Raw genomic sequence first — 20710 nt, 5'->3', positions numbered from 1 at the left:
GATGGCCATTGCAGCTGGAAAGCACCATTATCTGCCCGTGAGCTGCTGTTGGAGTGGTGGTGGGAAGCTCTGGCAGCTGGCAGTGACCATCCAGCTCCATGCCTGGGAGGAGCTCTGGGATCTGGCAAATTACAGGGGGGGAAAACAGTGAACTTTATTCATTGTCCCCTCTCTCTCCCCCGAACCCGGCACAATCCTGCCTTCGCAGGCCAGGCTGCCGTGTCAGCACCGCACACAAAGGCCTCTCAGTCTGCGGGGAGCTGGAGCCAGGCCAGAAGGATTTTTAATGCTTTAAATGATGGCCGAGCACTGGGAGGGATCTTGAGGTTCAATTCAGGGGCTACAGTGAACGGCGGGTGCTTTACAGCCCCTCTGCCCTCCCGAGACCTCCTCCATGGGAATCTGGCTTTCTTCCTGGGCTTCTGCAGCATGAGTAGCTGTGGGGCTGAGCCGTGGGGTGCTGGGCTTGTACGCCTTCTCTGGAGGCTCCCCTGTGCACTGGGGCAAACCTCTGGTGGCTGATGCCATTTCGGGGTTTCCCTCCCCACTGGTGCTTGCCCTTGGGCAAGGCTCATAGAATCATAGAATGTCCTGAGCTGGAAGGGACCCACAAGGATCATCGAGTCCAACTCCTGTCCCTGCACAGGACAGCCCCAAAATCCACACCATGTGTCTGAGGGTGTTGTCCAAGCGCTTCTTGAGTATCGCCAGGCCTGGTGCCGTGACTGCCTCCCTGGGGAGCCTGTTCCAGTGCTCCACCACCCTCTGGGTGAAGAGCCTTTTCCCAATATCCAACCTAAACCTCCCCTGGCACACCTTCCTGCCATTCCCTCGGGTCCTATCGTTGGTCACTAGAGAGATCAGCGCCTGCCCCTCCTCCCCCTCTTGTGAGGAAGCTGCAGGACGCGGTAAGGTCTGCCCTCGGCCTCCTCTTCTCCAGGCTGAACAAGCCAAGCGACTTGGTCAAACCAAACTGCTCCACCACCGCTGCCCGCAGCCGCCCGCACACCGCCCTGGAGCAGAGGGGAGGGCAGCGCCCCGGCCTGCGCGGCGGGCGGAGCGCTCTGTTGTCCTTCCCCGTGGGCTCCCGCCACCGCGGCCACCACCCCATGGGGGCGTGACAAGGTGTCCCGCTGCCCTTGCCCTCCATCCCCACGTCGCCGCCGCCCGCCCTGCTCCCCGACCCAAGCAGCCCCCTGCCCGCCCGGCCCCGCCCCGGCCCGGCCCCGGCCCCGGCCCCGGCCCCGGCCCCGGCCCCGGCCCCGCCCCGGCCCCGGCCCCGGCCCCGGCCCCGGCCCCCGCCCCGGCCCCGGCCCCCGCCCCGGTCCCGGCCCCGGCCCCGGCCCCGCCCCGCCCCGCGGTCCCCGCGCGGGCGCCCCCTGGCGGCGGGCGGGGCGTGCCGGGGCGTGGCGCGGCGCGGCGGAGGAAGCGGGGGCGGCGCGTCTCGATCGTGTCCCTCCGCGCGGGCCGTCGGTCGGTCGGTCCGTCCGTCCGCCCGCCCGCTCGCAGGCGCCATCGGCGGCCGGGCAGATCCCTCCGCGTCGCGCCGGTGGCGGCGGGAGCGGCCGTGGCCATGGCTCGCCTAGCGGGGCCAGCGCTCGCCTCCCTCCTCGGCCTGGTGCTGGCTGTGCTCCGCTGCGCCGAGCCCGTGGCCGGTGAGTGATGGGGAGGCGGCGGCGTGGGGGGCTGTGGGGGCCCGTGGGACGGAGGCGGTGCGCGGCCGGCTCCTCGGCGGGAGGCTGGGGGTGCTCGGGGCCACCCCCTGCCCGCCGGGGTCGCGGCGGGGACCGGCCCCTCTCCCGGCGCCGCCTCAAACGGGCCGGTGTCACCTTCCTCCCGCGGGCCGGCCCGGGGAAGGGGACCCGCGGCGTGGTGTCATCGGGTGGGGGGGCGGCCCTGCGGGGGCCGCTTGGCGTGGAGCGGGGTCCCCTGTGTCCGTATCCTCCCGTCCCCACGCCCCGAGCCGGGCTCACCTGCGAGCCCAGCGGCTCCCCGGGAGCGCAGGCGGCGTGTGGAGGGTGCACGCGTGGGGACTGCTCTCCCCCTTCTCCCGCGGGACCACTCTCCCCTCCCGTGGGGGCTTACACGTAAGGGAAAAGTGAAATGGAAGCCGTCCTTTACAGGCAGCGCACGGCAGCGATGTACGCCCTGTTGCAAAAATGGTTCGAGTGCTTGAGGTTTTTTTGATTTCAAAACACGGGAGAAAATGGTTTGCTGCTTTCCACCGCTTGAAATACCTCTGCGTCATGTTCATTCTAGGCTCTTTGTTGAGGAAATATCCACACATCCAGAAAGAATTTCTGTGTATCCTCCTCCTTCAACTGTTAATCGGTTCAGGCATCATGAAGCCATGTGTGCACATCTGAAGAAACCGCTGCTTTTCGTCACTGTTCCCTATTACATGTTGGCATTTGCAAAATATTTTACAGCCAGGCTGCGGAACGTGGTCCGTAGCCTTAACTGTTGGGTCCTGATGGATTTCTTGCCTCCCCCAGCAGCAGTCCTGCTCCTAGAGTAAAGCATGTGCAGCCTTGCAGCGCGGTAAAGCTTTCAAGGACCAGCTTATCGATTACTTACGTGACTTCTCATTCTTTCTTCCTTTTTGCTCCTGAGAGGCCAGGTTGCAGATGACTTGTGAGGAGTGGGAGAAAGTGGTAGTGGAAGTTGTTTAGTGTGCGACCGAACAAGATGCTGATAATTTCAGCAATTTTATTCTTTGCCATGGTTAGGAGTGGAAGCCGACATCTGCAGAGCTTTTACCACCACTGCTGTCTTGGATACAGAGTAGTCGCATTAATCTATTTTGACTCTGAAGTCGTCATTGTGTGTCTCCTGGATAAATGCGTTGTTCCCCCCCCCCATAACCCCCTCTGAAATCTGACTTGCTTAGTTTCGCTAATATGTTGCAAGAAGATGCTTGGAGTAGGAGAAAAAAAAAAAAAGGCGATTTCCTGAATATGTTTTGGACAGCTTTGCCCAAAAGGGGCCAGAAAGAGGGTCTTCTGAGGGTAGGGGTCTTATAAATGCAGAAATATGCTTTCTTGGTAGGGTAGAGGTGTGGTGCGTAGTAGGACTGTTATTTCGGGAAATGGCTTGCACAGTCCCGTAAGGAAGCAAAATGCTATTTTTTGCAAAGACTGAATGTCGTGTCCACTTAGTTAAACCATACCTTCATACCAGCAACTGATCAGCTTATTGCTAGCCCTACAAGTTCCTTCTCTGAGAGCAGCTGAGAGGAAAAGTAGCTGCGGTATCACTTGCTTTCACTTGACTGGGTAGGGTCACCTACCAGGCCGGTCGAGGTCCTCCCATGCTGCAGAATTTTTGGCATGGTGGGTGAAAGCTCTTCCCAGTGCGAAACACAGACTGCTTGTCAGAGATGACAAATCTAGACTGAAAATTACTCCTGTTGTTTGTGAGGTATTGACCTGCATCTGGTTCTTGGGAGTGGGAGCTGTGGCTTGACTTAATGGGAAAGGGAAAGATGAAGTCACCGAAAGGGTATTTTCAGGTGCATATTCAACTGTCTTGATGCTCTTGTGCAAGAGAGGGCAGGTATCTGATGTCAGCCCTCTTGGTCAATAAAGAGGAGGCTCCTGGATGCACTAAATGCTATGGTTTGGACTACTCAACTCTGCCTCATCATGCAAGCCTAATGGTGTAGCAACTTGCTTTTCCAGTTGAGCCGTCACTTAGTTTTGCAAAAGGCTGCAGTTGAAGTTGCAGTAAGCTGGGGTGGGGCAGCAACACCTGTGCTTTCGGTGAGGATACTCTTCTGATAATTGCTGTGAACGTTTTGCTCCTTTTCTCATCAGGCAGCGCAGGGTGCAAGAGGAATCCACACCAGTAGAGCCCACCCTAATTACCCACTGTCATTATTAGCGCTTGGGTTTTGCTAAGCCCGGCTGCTGTTGGCTGTCTGCCCGCATCTCTAACAGGTTGCTGTACGTTTTAATCTGAGAGCGCAGAGGACTGCAGTTTGAGATATTTAGTATTCAAACAGTGAAACTTTTGAGGACTTTAGTTACTGCTGACAATGCCGGTCTGCTTGATGGGGATTTGCTCACAGAAGAGCAAGTTTTACTTGATCTTTTGAAGGTGTTACTGTCTATCAAATTTGTTCTTATCAAAGATGCTGATTTAGACTTTCCAAAGGGAGTGTGATGAGAATCTGGCTAACTCACATCTCTGCCTTCAGGGCATCAATTAGTCAGATTAGAAATACGTGAAGATCTTCTTGCTGACATTCTCAGGACTTGAATCCTTGGGAAAAGAGGACTTACGCCTCTGGTGGCATTTGGCATTCGAATCTCTTACAATGGGTGGGTTGGGTGGTTTTTTTTTTTTGTCAGCTTCCACAGCTATTTCCCTCCCTCCCTCATTCTGGGTGTCTTGCTGCTGTTGCAGTAAGTGGGAATTTCTCTTCAATATGCTCTGGTCCTGTTCAGCTTGTCCTGTTTTCAGAAATGGCATCTGTGCTGTGACAGAGGCTGGTGGCTGGTGTCCGAACCCAGGACAAGGAATAGGTGGAAGAGCAGCAGCAGTGGGATGCTGGCAGCCTCTTTCTTCTGGAATTGGGAATCTTGCTTAACAGAAAAACTGAGCAGCCACAGTTTGAAACTTCAGATATAACGTGGTTTCCCTTATGTCTGTACTCTTGGCTAATGAATGCAAAGTTGAGGAAGAATGCAGTGATTATTAATTCTCATTTTCCTTTGGGACACCTTAGGGAAATGTCACCCGTGTTGGGGAAAAAAGACCTTCCCTAAGCATCTGTGTTAAAAAGTCCTTCCTTCTGTAGTTACAGTCTTAGTTTCTGTAATCATCTCTGAAATCATCTTGCTCGCAGAAGTCAAGGGCTGTCAGTGCCCATCTAAAAGAAACAGTGCTTATATAATTCTAAACACGGTCATCTGAGAGCTGCAGAAATAATCGTTCATTCTGTTTAGAAAATAGTCTGTTCCTAGGGCACATGTCCTTTTTTTAGACTGCTATGAGGATGAAAAAAGAGCTTTGTGTCTCAAAATGGCACGGGCGTCTGCTGTTTGTTCCATGCAGCAAGCCTTCATCTCATTTCTCTGACATCACCCTGGACGGCTGCGGAAGCGCTGCTCAGCACAAGTAGTGGGCTAGCACTTCTGTGCAGGCAAATATACTTAACGTTCAAATTAGTAAAGATTTAGCGCTGGAGAATGACGGAAGACTTTGGAGAAGACGGGAGCATGGATCCTGTCTGCCAGATTGCCATGGCAACACCAATACCTCTTCAGCTCTTTAATTGCCTTCCCTACATTTTTTTGTTGAAAACTTTTTTTTTTTTTAAAACAATGCTTCGTGTTGCTGTTCTGGACTGTAGGCATTTTGGCTTTGTTGGGAAAACTGAAAAATAGGGGAAGGCGGGGAACAGTAGCTGTACAAGGAAATGGAGAATATGGTGACTGACAGACTTTTGAACTGTATTATGAGTTCCTCCTGAATTCAATATGTATTATAACTTGTAGTTCTTCACCAGGAACAGTGTCACACAAACTGTAGCTGCATCTGATAGAAATCGCAGTCCTTCTGCAGGTTCGTAGGCCTAAGACCCTGAGGACAGGAAAACTTCAACTCTATCTATGAATTTGCACAACGGTTCCCAGCCCTGTTCTTAGGAGGGCTAATTATTTTTTGCCAGTTCCTAAATATTTGGAGGAGAGATTTGAAGCAGATCATGGCAGGGGGTGCAGTTTTGTGCGTTGTGTGTCTGAGAGCTTAATGTAGTCAGATCTGCAGTTTGCACTCTTGAGTTTAAAAAAAACAACCACCTGATGAACTTCTAAAGCAAAATTTCTTCTCACTGGCTTGTTCTTCTAAAATCCACTTACATTTTTTCTCCAATTTTTTTTCACACTTCTCTTACAAAGCCTAGAGAAGCTAGCAAAGAAAACCAGTTTAGATACTTGGGTTTTCTCTCCTAAAAGCTGCAGGATGTTGGCTGAGTGCCTTCACACTCCTCTGAGCTCTGCTCAGCTTCTCTGTTGATGAGTCTTGCATTATCCAATTGATTTTAGGCTTTTGTGTGTTAAAACAGTGGAGTTCTCTTAATAATCTGATTAAAGCATTTTTACTTTACAGAGAAGCTTTGTCCTTAACTACTACCTTCTGTCTGTAGTGTGCAAACTGCTTGGCTTGTTCAAACCCCCCCAATGTTAATGTTTTCTAAATCTGAGCTGAATATAAGGGTTTATAACTTTTTCACAGTAAGATTTTTTTCCTAGTTTGTTGTCCCCTGTCCCCCCTCACTGTGGCTGCTATAGGGTGATCTGTTCTTAAGAAAAAAAGAAAAAGCTACTTTCATATTTTCAGCTAGCACTTATTTACTAGTTGGTTCTTCTCTGGTATATAATCCCACTGGAACTGTAGCCTGTTAAGGTTAGTGAATAGCATAATTAGTTACCACTCCTTTGTGGTTTTCCTCCAAAATTTTGTTATCTTTGGGTATTCTCTCCATTTCTACAGTGCTTCTTACTCCTTACCAGCTTTTTCAGCAGCTGTTTGTGCGGTGCAAGGTGTTGTCCTAGGAGTATTTTGTCCCTTTCTGCACAGAGAGGACCTACTGCTCTTCCTCTAAAATTGTACCTCATGTTTCAGTATTTTCTCTTGGCTGTTGTCTTTCACGCTCTGTTCTTCCCAAAGGGAATCAGAAGCTGGTTTATGCTCCCTTGGAATTTGAGACCTCTTGATTTGTAGTGTAGCTGGTATTTCTGACCGTGCTGGTGGTTGTCCTCTTCAGAGCTGATACAGCTACGAGCTTGCGTAAAGATTCCCCGTGCATCCTGTGTTGCTGCTGTTCGAGGGCTTTGAATAATTTTTCCTCCTTTCTCTTCACACATAATGGGTAACACATTTGAAATGACAGGCTATTTCTCATTAATGTCAATCGAGACAGAAAATCCACTGACTACATAAAGGTTATTGAAACCTCTTTTGTCCTTTGGTTTTCTTTCTAGTCTTTAATGTATTTTTAAGCCTGACTTCTATGTTCAAGTAGGTTGTTTTACACCCTCTCCCACAAGAGAGCTTTTGAACCTATGGACAAGTTTCAACCAAATACGACAGAGGTCTAGGTTCTTAAAACATACTGAGTTTCTATGAGCTTAATGGAAAATCCACGGACCGAAAGAGGAGAGAGAAACCCATATAGAGTCCTCCTAAGGAGAAAGCTGTACCACCAGCTCAGCTGTGTTCTCTGCCGGAATATTGCGTTCCTCTTATTTAAAGTAGAACCTTTGGTCAGAGCCTGCACCTTCTTACATGCAGGATAATCAACCACAAAACTACAGAAAACCAGCCTTATAACGTCTCTTCCTCACAGCGTTAATTGTTTTGGTATTTTGCATTTTTATTTCTCCTTGGCTTTTTCTGAACTGGTGGTTGAGGAGTTTATTGGCATTACTTTCCTTTAGTGTGTACAACAAAGGCCTTTCAGATTTTCTCTGGTTGTGGCTCTGTTTCCCTATAGCAGCCAGCTCTCTTAAAAGTTGAACTCTGACTCTTACAGCTTCTGATCTTAATCCTCCACTATTTCTTTTAATTTTCTAGCCTAGAAGATACCTGAATTTATTGTGAACTTATGAAGTATAGAAACCCAATCAGAATATCCAGATCATCTTGGCATCCTAAAGAACAATGAGGCAGAAACACAACTTTTCTTTTCCTCCTAGATTTGCTTTGACTGTCTCTTTAGTCAGAAAGATTAAACCTAAGTGAAATTGTACTCCCATTAGTGTGAGCTTTGGTAGATTTGGATGATGAGAATCACAGCACTTCCTATAGTGTTTCTGTGAGTAACATTTCCTGCTTGAGCTCATTTTACCGTAGCGGCTACCTGGTTTTTTTCCCCTCTGGCCTTGGAAAGTACTCCTGATAGGCTAACTGTCAGGTTAGAATTTGTGTCTAAATGCAGGCATGTGCAAGGGTTTGTATGGACTCTAGGCTGGGTAGTATAGCTAATAACATTAATCTCACATGTATTTAGAGCCCTCATCCAAGAAGTCTTTCAAACTTGGCTATGATGCATGTTAGAAATTGGGTGGCACTTTCACAAAGTGGTGGCCTGTCCACTTCTTACGAAGCCAGTCGTTCGATAATCGTGGGGTGTCTTCCCAGTATTCCCGTAATATGCCCAAAAGGACTGATAAAAATCATGAGGTGGTTCAATACATTAAAAACCATGGGATTTCCCCTTGAAAACCCACTGGTGTATTGGAGCGAGCCCTCCACTGCACAAAGGTGCGAGGATTTGAAACATCGCTGCTTGCGCTTGGTCTGGGCTTCGATAGTCTTGGTGGTTTTGGCAAGCTAGAGCAAGTCCAGAAAAACAGCAAATAGTTCACCATTGCTGGTTTTTTAAACGCAGCAGAAGACTGTCAAAAGCTGCCTGTTAAACTCAAAGCCTTGACAGCATGCTGATGCTATCTCTATATGGCTTCTAGAAAAGTGGCTTTATCTTCTCAAGACAAGGCTGTCTTCTCTCATGCTGTACACAACAAAAGCTTCCCAGTTAACATAATGCATGTAGCAAAATGTAGTGGTTTTTTGCTGGCCGAGGTAGAAGGTAAAGTTTCTGATACTGTTAACTCTTGAGCACTACATGGTAGAGTAGCAGAAAAGTAGCTTTTGAAGAAAGTTGTGTTGAAATGCCTTGGTTTTGTATGCATAGTGAAATTGTTAAAGATATCGTGAAATACAAGAAGACAGTGCATTGTGCACAGGAATGTTAATTTTACTGTGATAACTGTAGTGTCAATTTCCTTTGTGATTTTTAAAGAGAAGTGGTTATGTTACTTTTAAAAACTAATTTTAATATAGAATATGGTTATATATACATCCACTTCAGCTTTAGCTGCTTTTCAGTGTATTTCTAGTCAGCCTATTTTAGTCTGAAGCTGAAAAAGTACACAGTAAAAGTACTTTTTGCTCCTTTCACTTCTGACTTACTGTGTACAAAATATATATTTAGCTGCCTGTGTTGCCTCATTCACTATGTGTCTCTGTTAAAGAATTCTAAAGACTAGTAGTAGTTTAATGACCTGCTAAACAGCAGTTCAAGGCAGGAATAATTTGTCAAAAACCAGGAGAAAATTAATCATTACTTTGCCAAAGCTTCCCTGGTGTGTCTGTGTTTGGCCTAGCAAGCTAAACGGGAATGACCGATTGGGATCCTTACTGTGACCCTGAAAGTCATCACCCTTTTGTTCCCCTCTGTGCAGTTGTGCCGGGAGGTGTTTTTGGCCAAGTGCTAGTTAAGCTTTTACTATGTGGGTTACAAAATCAGCTGGCTGTTCAGGTCTCGCTGGGGACATGGGTACTCGAAGAGATTACAAAATTGTGCTTCAAAGCATGGGCACAAAAGAAATAATCCTCTGAGTATTTGCTTCACTGGCTTGATTGGTGTGAAAAGAATGAAAATTCGAGGCAGTGAGGTGAGAATACCAAGAGTGCTTCCCCTCCCGGTTCTCTGAAATGTGGTAAGGCTCATTTTAACCCTCCTCCACTTCCCTGGAGTAGCATAGGTGGTAAGAGAAGTCCTTTTGCAGTTTCTCTTGAACAGTCTAACTGAACTAGCTGGAGCTAATCTGTGCTGTGAAAACAAGTTGCTGTAGTATTAGACAGAAGCAGATGAAGTTTGGAGTCGAAGCCTTGTGGTTGTTGCCGTTAAATGGGATAAAAATTGTCAGACAGGTGCAAATCAGTTTAAGAGTTGTTGACCGCTGTGGGGGGGGGAATGCCATGCAAAATCCGTGTTAATATTTCTGTCGCTTAGTAACCCTGACCTCAGGGGTTATCTGAAAGGGGCTCAGGGTGGAATTTTGTTCATTTCCTGAGAGCTCTGTGGAAGCAGCACCATCCAAGTGCCCCCTTTTCAGAAATCAAGTTAGCAGAAACAGGCATACTTGTATTATGGGAAATATTGATAATTTTCTTGGGCAACTGGGTTTAATTTAACTGTATTCTCTATAGGGATTGCAAGTGTGAAACAGTCCTATGGTACTTGGAGTGCATATGACCTGTTTCCGTGCTCCAGGGTTATTAACACTTTAAGCCCTCGATAGCACTAACGGGAGTCTGTTGCAAGTTGTCTTAATTGTTGGGCAGAATTTCGGCTGATTGCAGGGAGAGCTTAGTGGGACTGATATGTTAACTCTCCTGTTTTTGAACCCCATTTCTTAATCACCAGCACATAAACTTTGGTGGTGATTTGGACCAGTTTTTCCTGATGCCCCTTGCTGAATTTGTATTGAAAATTTAATACGCCTTGAGGAAAGGAAAACCATGCTTAAAAGAAACAAAGGCAATGTGCCCTACAGGAGTTTAGGTTGTTGGATGTTTTTGATGCTTCTAGGTGCCTTAACTAAGATTGGTTAAATACTTTCCCAAATGCAGTAAGGTGGTTGAAGTAGGGTACAGAAAGACACAGACGTGTGTGTTTGGGGGCTAGGAGACAGAACTGGAGGCTGGGAAGAGCATGTGACTTCTGGGTATGTGGGCAAGGTTAGGGTAAGACCCATATCTGGTTCCAAGAGCTTTATCCACTAGTTTGGTGCCATTCAAATGGCAGGCTCTGGTGTAGGTGGACCGGGTACGTGTTTGTGGTTCTGCAGTGCCCTCTGCTTCTGCAGGGTTTCCATAGTTCTTGCCCTTCTGCTCACTGGAGAAATAGCCACAGCGTGCTGCTTCGGGTCCCCGTGAAGCACTTTTCAGAGCTAGAGCTTATGTGCCGCTTCCGTCAGAACGGCCCTCACTAGAGCTTCCAGTAGACTTGGATAAAAATTGACCAGCCGTGAACTGTATCATACCTAATGCCTTTTTAAAAACATAATACCGAAAATGTCAAGTTTGAGCTATAGAGTATCTCCTCCTCAGAAATATCAAATTATTTGCTGAAAGTCTTAATCTCTGATGTTTTCACTTACTCCTGAACACAATCATGACTGAAATCAGAGTGCCGCAACAGTAGTAATGTTGCAACAAGTTCTGGATTGCTAGAAATGTACGCAGGTGAGCTTATGAGGGACAGATGCCCCTATTCTAGTGCCAAGTGACCCTAGAGACAGTAGAAAAGAAGGAAAGAGTTTGAGATAAAATATTGTTAAAGAAGGCTTAGGAGTAGTTGCCTCTTCAAAGAATTTCAGTCCAGAATTTTGATCAGAAAGTAGTAATTGGTGACACTTAACCCAAAATACGTGAGTGCTGACATGGATGTCTTTGTAGCTTGATGAAATTACTGACTGTCTTGCTTTGAAAATCTACCTAACAGAAATTCTGGAAGCATTTAGTTGCCTGATAGACAAATCTGTATTTGATTCTTCTTTCAGTCTGGCTCTTTTGATGCTGCCAGAGGTCAGTTTAAACTATGTGATAGTGTCTTTGCTTCTGTTCCAGTCATGAAATTTTCTACTGTAAGATTTTAATTCCCTAAAATATGCTAATGAAGCTTTGACTTGACATGTATGGCTACTGATTTGACTCTTGTTTTCTTTTACTTCCAGCTTTGCAGTGTATGGATGAGTCCAAGCCATGTGTTAATGAGGGCAAGTGCATTCCATATCAAAATGGTACAGGATACTGCAAGTAAGTTGGTTTCATTTCTAATCAATTTAATTACCAGTCTTCTTTCATTCAGGGTCCTACCCAGAAAGGAAATGTGAATTGTTAAGATTTTCTTATCAGGTGCATTCAGCATAATGTTTTCAGCACAGCTGGTGTTCTTGATAATGTGTTAGTTCTTCTGTGCTAGCTTTTTGTAATGTAAAAAATCTGGAGTTCTTGTTCAGATTTTTTGGTTTGGATCTTGTTGGTTTGATTTCTTTGCGCGTTAGTTTAGGAAGCGAGGCCAAAGCAAGCATAGAGGTAAACTCTGTACCTTGCTTCCAGATCCACAAGTTGTTGGAACTTGCTCTCTGTCTTATATCTTGCCTTACTTCAGCCCTAATTTGAATATTTTTATGAGGTTTTTCAGAACTACTCTGCACTCTGGAGTGTGCCAGTTCCCTTCCGCATGCTGGAGAGCAAGTAATATGTGGAAGTTGCAGAAACAAACTTACAAAAAAAACCAAATAAACACCTACATTTGTCTTTATTGTGTAATTGATTTTGGTAAGTGTTGACACCTATCTTCAATGGTGCCTTCACTCTGCTGCTGCATGGGAAGCTGATCAGCAGGAGCTGTGGCGGAATGTGTGGCGTCTGGAGAATGATATCACATCTATTTAAATGCAGTTCACCTTTCAAACTGTAGTATTTAGATTTTTTTTTTAATGAAGTGATATTTTGCAAAAATATAAATCCTTCTTGTTTGGCAGGGTTAATTTGCTATGTCTGCAGTAAATGGATTTTTTTCTAAACCTTGTTTATTTCATCAGTGCAAGTTGTGCCATTTTCTGGCACCCTAAATCCCTCTTTTCCTAATGCTAACATTCTTTAAATATTAGTGAATTTTGTCTTGTTGATTTAGCTCATCTAACACACAGCTCTGCTCTTCACCCTTTTCTACACATCCATCTTCCCTAGCCACAACCTTTAGTTCTTTCTGTTTATGTGGTACATTAAACTCGATATACTTAAATTGCACCTGTGGCACACAAAGGGGAAATCATAATCTAATCTGAGGTTCTTCTCAGTTTCAAATCAATACCTGGTGTGCAGGAAGGCCACAGAAAGGCAAACACGTAACTTGTTATTCCCTGTTGGTTTTTTTTCAAATCTTTAACTATTACTGCTTCCTAGTCTTTTCCTTTCTGTGGCTTTATGCTGCTGTCAACAGAAGTGAGCTGCCCTTCTGAAAAGAAAACTGGAACTTTTCCTGCTTTTCATCTGTAGTTTAAGACTGAAACAAGAAAACGTGTGATGTTAGTAGGTCTTTCTGACACGTACTTAAGCATGTTAGTCCGGAGCCAAAGTGTGTGGGTCACGGTGAAGGTAATAAACGAGACTGGTTGATTTTGGTGCTGCTTGTACCGCCCTAAGAACATTTTCTTCAACTTGTGTGTTCCTTTTAGACATGTTTTAGACTGTAAAGGGAAAAAAAAAGGTTTAGTTTGTTCATCTGATTAACTTCCGTTCAATATTTGTAGCACAGTCCAGATCTTGACACATTTCCCTTATCACAGTGGCAGCTTTGACCACTCTTACGTTTTATTTTAGTGCACAGAGTTATTTATAATTGCAATGTCACCACCTTCCTTTTTGTGCAAAGGCTTCTTGCAGGTCTTAAGCCAACCCCTCCTTCAAGTAACAGCTTGGTCCCTTTGCAGGTACCAGAGTAACTGGAAAGGCTAATAGAGGCCTGTATAGCGAGATCAGAATGTGTCTGTGTTCTGGTTCTGGCTCAAGAACTCCTTTATGCAGAAAGGAAGGAAAAAATAGCAAAAAAAAAAACCCCTCAATTGTGGAGACTCTACCTTTAGCAGGCTGATTTTTAGCATCCTGTTTTGGTTTTAATTTTTTTTTTCTTTCCTGCACTATGAGGAACTCTGAATAAGGGAACTTTCTATCTGGTGTAGTAACATTAATGACTTTCTGAATTTTTGATGGCTGTAAGAGTAGAAATGTTTTGTTCAGGAAACTGAACTTATTACTAAAGCAAATGTCTTCGCTTCTGGCTCTGCAGGATCACTCACTGATTGGCTAAATCTCTACCCCTTCCACTTTTTTTCAAGTTTTCTGTGGTACTTCCTCTGCTCGGCAATAAGTTATTATAATACGCTCTCTTCCTCTTTCTGTACCTCCTCTTGGCCAAGTTGTTTGTTCTAGTGTGTGGTCAGTCCATCTAGTTCATCTTGCTGTCTGTAAGAAACAAGCAAACAGATGAGGGACAACCTGCATCAGAGATAATAATATATAATGAAATAGTTGTGAACAACTCAAGCACCAGTAAGCAAAATGCCTAGTTTAGATATCTGGCAAAGCAGCAAGTCACAGCTTAGAGCTGAAACAGCTTTCTTTGTCAGAAAATCCTGTAGTGTGTCTCCATTAAAAGAGAAAGCTAGCTTTCTGCTAAGAAACCTTTGTTCTGGTGCATCTGGCTTCTGTTATGGGAACAGCGATTGTGACCCTTGTAAGGAAATCGGAGTTGGATCTTTATCAGATTGCTCTTGCAAGCGCCCTTTAAGTAACTCTGTTCCCCTGATGACGCTGCGGGCCCATGGCTGTCGTTTTGTGGCAATGTTTGATAGAATTACTGACCTTCTTTGACCTTGGTTTTATATTTGGAAAATTACACATTCCTGTGCTTGCGTCTTCCAAGGTCAGAATTTTTGTTTAAGAGCCCTTTCTACCCCCATTCAGTGACTAGCATGGTAAGGATGCAGACCTTATTCCAAGGAATATGGCCATATCTGCAGTAGCAGTACAAAGGGGACCTGTCATTCCAAACTTTCTGGGTCCTGCTTTGACAAAAGGCAGTTTCAGCTTGGGGTTTGGCTTTGCGCTGCGCTGTGGTGGGGTTTTTGTTGTTGTGGGGTTTCCCTCCCTCAAAGCATCTGCAGGCAGCCTTTTGCACACTGAGGTGTTAAGCATACTCTTCCATACTCTCATATCCAGCAGAGAAGCAGGATAACGGTTGCTTGTTGCTTAATGCTAATTGTGAACATCACAGGAAAACCATTTCTCATCTCCCTGCAGCTAGAGGACTGGGGATGTAGTACTGGGAAGAGTCTGGGAGATAGTACTTGTGGTACTTCTGCAGTTGCGAGCAGGTTGAGGAGGTGTGATTACAGGGAGCTGTTTCAAGGACAAGCAGAGCAGAGATTTTTGGCACTGCTGCCTGCTGTTTTCTGAGCACGAGAGTCTGTGCTGATGCAGATGGATGCAGGATTGGGCAGTCCCTCTGTGCTTGGAGTGGGGCAGGGCCCTGAAGCAGAGAGTATCTTAACTGGTTTCGCAGTGTTTGGCAGCTGTGCCCCTCCCAACTTCCTTCCCCTGTGCTCCAGTGGCAGGGAGCAGAAGCAAGGCTGTGCCAGGGAGAGAAGCAGAAGTGAGAAGGAAGGGAGTTGGGGTAAGGGTGCTCCAAGGTTTAGGGAGGAAACTGGGCCTTGCTCATGCATCATAGGTTTTTAAGATTGGATTTTTTGACCTTGGGACTGTTGCACACTACGTGCCCAGAAGGGATATCGTTACCTCTGTATGAACCAAAGAACTGCTTTAACTCTAGTGTATTTTGTCGAGTCCTGATTTTTAAAAAAAAAAACAACCAAACCAACCAACCAAACAAAACAGTACTGTGGCAATCATGGCTTGTTTGCTGTGCTTAGTTAAAAGTGGACCGTGCTGAAACCAGCTGATTCCAAAAGGACAGTCTCCTTCAGCACATCCTTTCACGCCCAAAGCTGTCAGGATCCGTGCAGCTTTGTGTGCTTCTGTGCCCCTTTGGTGAGCAGTGTTTCTTCTCACCATGCGCAGAAGTTTGTGCACACTTCTACATTGCATGATACAGTTTTTACCCCTTATCTGCAGGGTGGCAACAGGAGGACCTCAAAGCGTGCTAAACTCAAAGCAAGAACAGCATGGCAGTAAGGAGCTTCCAACCCAGTTCTAACCCCCAGTACCTCCAACCCCCTTGCCAGGTTTTTGACCTACCTTTCTTTCCAGCTGGATCTTTATAAATGAATTTTAGCTTGATTTAAGAGGACTTCTGGGGCTGAAAGCAAGATCCTAGACTGCAGAACTGCTTCTGAGACTGCAGCAGATATCTTCTCAGGGTCTATCTCAAGAGACTAATCACTCCTAAACCAGTGAATGGGGAATACCCATAGGAGACCTTGTAGCAGGATGAGGTCTGAGAGTTTTCCAGAAGAGGCTAAATGCAAAAGTTGAAAAGTTATCCCTTTCTGAGAATGGGCTGGCCTTTCCTCTTTCCTTCTGTCTCCTTTCAGAAGTTAAAGGAGACCCTTGAGACTAGGGTAGAGGAAAAAGGAGAGAGTACACACACTTCAGCTTCAAATCTGGGAACAGGGCAGTGATTCAAGTCATTCGGTCAAAATTTTCTCTTGTGATTTACCTGTGCATAGCAAAAGCTATTTAGCTCTGATGGTCAGAAGAAGCTGAACTAAACCTTGCCCATGCAGACTTTGGTGGCTGTTAGTCCTTGGTATACTGCGGAGTGGTACACTGTAGAAGTGCTTTCTGTGGACTGGAAACAATAGCTGTGTACTGCTTTAAACGCAGAAGAGAGAGGCCGTCCCATCCCATAGTTTGCATTCAAAGTATGACGCATAAATGGGAGCCTTGAGACATGGGAAGGAACATTTGTAAAGCTAACCAGAGAATCCTGTTCTCCCTCCTGAGAGGAGGTGTAGGTGTGGGAGTCAGAACCCGGGAGCCAGAGGGAAGTCTGGTTAAAATCTGTAGCAAAATAGCTGAGACCCTTCTCACGTTAGTCATCAGGCTGCGTCCCCCCCGTTCCCTTCCCCCCGTTCCCTTCCCCCCCAACTCTGAAGCGTCTTCCAATCAAAGTGAAGGGAGCATTGGGTTGGGGGGGAGAAAAGCAAGACTACTAGGAAATTCTTCCCTTCACGTTTTAAATTAAAACCATCTGCTTCCTTCTGTGCATCTCCAGATGATATCACTGGGCTTGAATAGGAAACTCCCATGAAAATCAAACATCTGGAAGACTGGTTAAAACAGTCTATAAGGTGCATTTGAAAAGACTGTCCTATGAATGTGCAAATACAGTAAGGCAGATGAGGAGGTTTTTCCAATAGGCCAGACATATTTTCCAGAAGTCTTTTGAAAGCAAGAAAGAGCTAAGTGTTAGGAGGTAACTTCAATGTAGTTTTGTGGCAGATGAGCCAAAAATTCAGCTTTTGTGAGCCTTCTACATTCACTTTTTGTAGCATTAGGCTTTTAAGGTGAATGTAGCTTTGTGGATTTGTGGATACTTCAGATTTGGATAAATACTTTAGTTTTGTTTTTATGTCTCTTGTTTAGCTCCATGAGAGCCTGAGCTAAGGCAAATGCAGGCTGGAGCTGAAAAGGAGGAAGAAAAAAAAAAATGGGCTGAGCTCTGACTAAAGTATTTGTGCTGGAAAGTAGCCCAGAGAGAGTAAAGGAGAAGCTTTAATTAGAAGCAGCTGCATAGCTGATGCAGCCCACAGGACATTTTCCCATTTCAAACTCTCTAGCTTTCAGAAATCATGATTTGAATTAAGTTGTATGTGAAATTTGTTCTAAAAGATTAAATTCCTGTTGAAGTAGGTTAAGAGACCTCATGTGCTTCCAGAAAGTGCCAGAACAAAATTCGTCTTTCTGAGTGTTAGATGGAAAACTGAGGAGAAACAGTGGCTTTTATTTGGGAAAGATTTGGTTTCCTGTTCTGAGCATGTCATTTGGAGCTGACACAAGCTGCTACAATTTTAAGCTGCTCTGTAGACAAGTGGCACTTTTTTTTTGTTCTTCTAAAGAGAACTTGAAAGAGTAGGTTGGGATGAGAGCAGGGCAGGGGTGGTGGGAAGCTGGAGTTGCTGTTGTGGATAATCATATCCTTTAAAGAAGTCTGGACTTAAACCCCACTTTTTCAGTGTTTCCCTCTATTTTTGGAGAAACAATGTGGTGTCCAACATGAATCGGGCAAATATTTGCAGTTTTGTCTACACCAATATTTAGAACTAAATTACTAGTATTTATGCCTAGAAATGATGTCAGGAGACATGGTTGAAAATCTGGACTGTAGGTTTTTTGTTCTTTAACATTCAAAAATGATTGTACTGAATTGCTGGAGGGGAAACTTGCATAACTGTGTGACCAAGCACTTCTCCAGGAGGAGAACAAAGTGGTGGGTACAAGAGCCATGTATACCTGACCTACAATCTTTCCCGAGGCAGGCACGTTCCCTCTGGCATATTCTGTAAGGCTTTGTCCTTCCAAATATGAAGAACTAAAGTTAAAAGAGCTTCTGCTGTTCCCTGTTGGAGTGCTCCTTCATGTTTTTCAGATTAGCCTCAGAAGATAGCAGAACAAGCCCAGCCTTGGAGACCTCTTCAACTTCGTACCAGAACATTTGTGTATGAAACGCTGGGCTGTTTGTGGGTGATAGTTGTGAGCATCGTTTTAGAGCCCAGGCGTCAGCTTTCCTTTTAAAATCATACCAGCAATACTCTTAATCAGTGTTTAGGCTCCCTGTTGCCTGTGGGCAGTAGTTAAATACACCTTCCAGTATCCCCGAGTGTTAGGAGGGTGGGAGAGAAGGCATATTTTGGTGGCTTATTTGCTTGTGGACAAAACATGAGGCATTCCTTTAGACCTTCTAGTTTGTTTTACAGGCTTTCAATGAAAAAGTACTTCAGGGCTTATCGTTTAGGTGGGTTTGGTTTATTTTGTATTTGTTGGAGTGATGGGTGGCATTGGAGGACCTCTTGTTTGCCTGATGAGATGCCCTAGGTGGGGTTCTGTGAAGTTCTGGTTTGTTGCTCTTTCTTTCATGATAAAGAGAACTACAAGTGCATGGCCTGTGTCTGTTGCTGTTAGTTGGAGGATCTTGGTGTACTGATGGCACTGAAGATGTCTGAGCTGCTGAACTCTCACCATCGCTGGTAGTAGTGAAACCAGAAGAAATCCCTATAATGAAATCCTGTAAGTCTTCTGGGACTGAAGTTCAATTTGACTTTACACATTTATCAGCTGCATATAGGTGTCCAGAAGCATGACTTAATTGTAGTTATCCAGATGGTCTCTGAGTATAGCTAGCTAGTGCACCATGTGCAGGCTTGAATGCCGTGGGAGTCGAGCAGTCCTCCAGCTTCTGGCACAGTCCTATTTGCTGGTTGCCAGATTTCTATGTGATTGAGCTCCTACAAAGCTGTGCTGTAGCGCACTGGCATTTCTAACTGATTTCTAAGCCGTATCAAGGAAGGATTTGGGATGTTAAAGGAAGCCTATAGAACTGCCATGGTTTAGGCCCTGAATACCCGAGGTGGCCTCTCGTGTGACATGGCAGTAGCTCATGCTGACTGACAGCCTTCAGCTGTTATACCAAGGATGGCAGAAGAGGCAAAGGATATTCTGCAAATGGTATTGTCTCAGGATTTGGCTTCTGTAACTTTATTAATCCTGCTTTGCCCTGCAAAAACTCTTCTTTCATGTCTGTTCTCAGGCATGAAGTTGAAAGTAACATGGTATGGTGAAAGGAGCTTAATTTGGGTGTGGGGAATGGTAAATTACAATTATGCACATCTATTATATCACTTTCCTGCTTTAGACATATGGCTAAGGCTAGTTAATAAATTTTAACATGAGAAAAAACAGTTGTGGTCATCTAGTAATGACCCCTTGCGTAACTTGGATAATAACCTCTCTGAGTAGCTGTGTTTGAACTAGCGTGCGTACTCTTTCTGAAACGGCCAGTCCTGGTGTTCTTTTAAACAAGCATGAGTGATGGAGAAATTCTGCTGCAACCTTAAATGCAGTGTTCCAGTTGTTTCTCTCTGCTGCTGAGAGACTGTGTATAAGCCTGTGTCTGAAGATAAAGATATTGTCCTGTTTCTAATTTGAATTTATCTAGCTTGAACTTCTAACTGCTCAATCCCGTTACCCCTGTACCTTCTAGATTGAGAATTATTGTTAAATCTGAATTTCTGTGTGGGTGCTTGGAGCTTTTAACTGTCTCCTTCTCTTCTCCCTTTGATAAACAGACTGAGCCACCTGAGCTTTTCATTGTGTCAAGAGTTTTCTATTAATCATTACTGTTGGCTTCTTTGAATTCGTTTCAGCTCTTCCTTCTTAAAGAGCAGACACTAGAACTGATGTAGTGGTCTGGTAATGGTTGTGCCGTGCAAGTATTATGTGTAGCATAGTCTCATTTACTCCTCCTTGATATTTGCTGTTTGTACAACTAAAGTATTCCTGGCTGAACTGCCTTGCTAGGAATTCACGTTCAGCTGATTGTTAGGAACCCCCAGAGCAAGCCTGTCTTTCCCAGATCAGTCTCCTGTTTGGGGGAGGATGCTTTATATGTTTTGTTTCTAGATGCATGACTTCTCAGGGCTTAAAGTACTCTTTGCATGCTGACTGCTTTGTAAAGCAGTTCATGTTACTACTCTCTATCAAGAATGTGTTTTCTCTCTTACCTACATGTTTGACTAGTGTTGTTATTCATGGATAGGTGTTGAGTAGCACAAGACCAAAGGCAGATCCCTGTAGTATTCTGTTAAAAACACAGCTTCGTGACCCATTCCTTTTTTTTTTTTAAACTAAATTTTAATGCCTATCCAGTTAGGTGGTGGGTTTTGTGTTGTTGGGTTTTTTTTTTTCCAAGCCGCCATACACATCTAAATGCATAAGGAAAAGGCAGTCTCTTTCCTGTTACATTCTTGTCTTGGGGCTAGCTAGACACTTTGTGTTTCTTGCAGTTGGAATTCCTCCCTTTGGATTTAAGTAACTCATTGATTTAATAATTGCACCTATCCTGTTTTGGAACAAAGAGCATCTAATGTTCTGAACCTCTGAATTTTTTGCAGTGAAATACATGTCCTCTCTGGCTGTCTGTATCCTGGGTTACATACCAGTTACAGCATACAGCTGTGCACTATAGGAAAAACTGCAAGTGGACAGCCCTGTTTTGTATGTTAGGTGTTATTTTTATCCAGCATAAAATCTAGCAGCTTTCTGTACCTTAAAGAAGCCAGTGGAACCATGGGTGAAACAAAGGTGGGGTTTGCAGGCTTGCTTGCCTGGG

At 45.2% G+C, this 20710-nt stretch overlaps 1 protein-coding gene across 2 annotated transcripts in view; it reads left to right on the top strand.

Annotated features, from left to right (window-relative positions):
• Window positions 1–1424: 1424 nt before the first annotated feature.
• NOTCH2 (notch receptor 2) overlaps window positions 1425–20710 on the top strand; it is an 87345-nt gene continuing 68059 nt past the window's right edge. The window contains exons 1-2 of one of the 2 annotated variants that reach the window (XM_064454682.1): window positions 1425–1655; window positions 11532–11613. In XM_064454682.1, coding sequence (XP_064310752.1) covers window positions 1574–1655; window positions 11532–11613 — 164 coding nt within the window. In that variant the 5' untranslated portion in view covers window positions 1425–1573. Of the gene's footprint in view, window positions 1656–9365; window positions 9465–11531; window positions 11614–20710 lie in introns of those variants that run through there. The other variant, XM_064454683.1, reaches the window with a different exon arrangement.

Source organism: Phalacrocorax carbo, chromosome 6 (genome assembly GCF_963921805.1).
Source record: "Phalacrocorax carbo chromosome 6, bPhaCar2.1, whole genome shotgun sequence".
NCBI classification, from domain to species: domain Eukaryota; kingdom Metazoa; phylum Chordata; class Aves; order Suliformes; family Phalacrocoracidae; genus Phalacrocorax; species Phalacrocorax carbo.
Note: the sequence above shows the minus strand (reverse complement) of the source record. Positions and strands in the feature narration are given on the sequence as shown.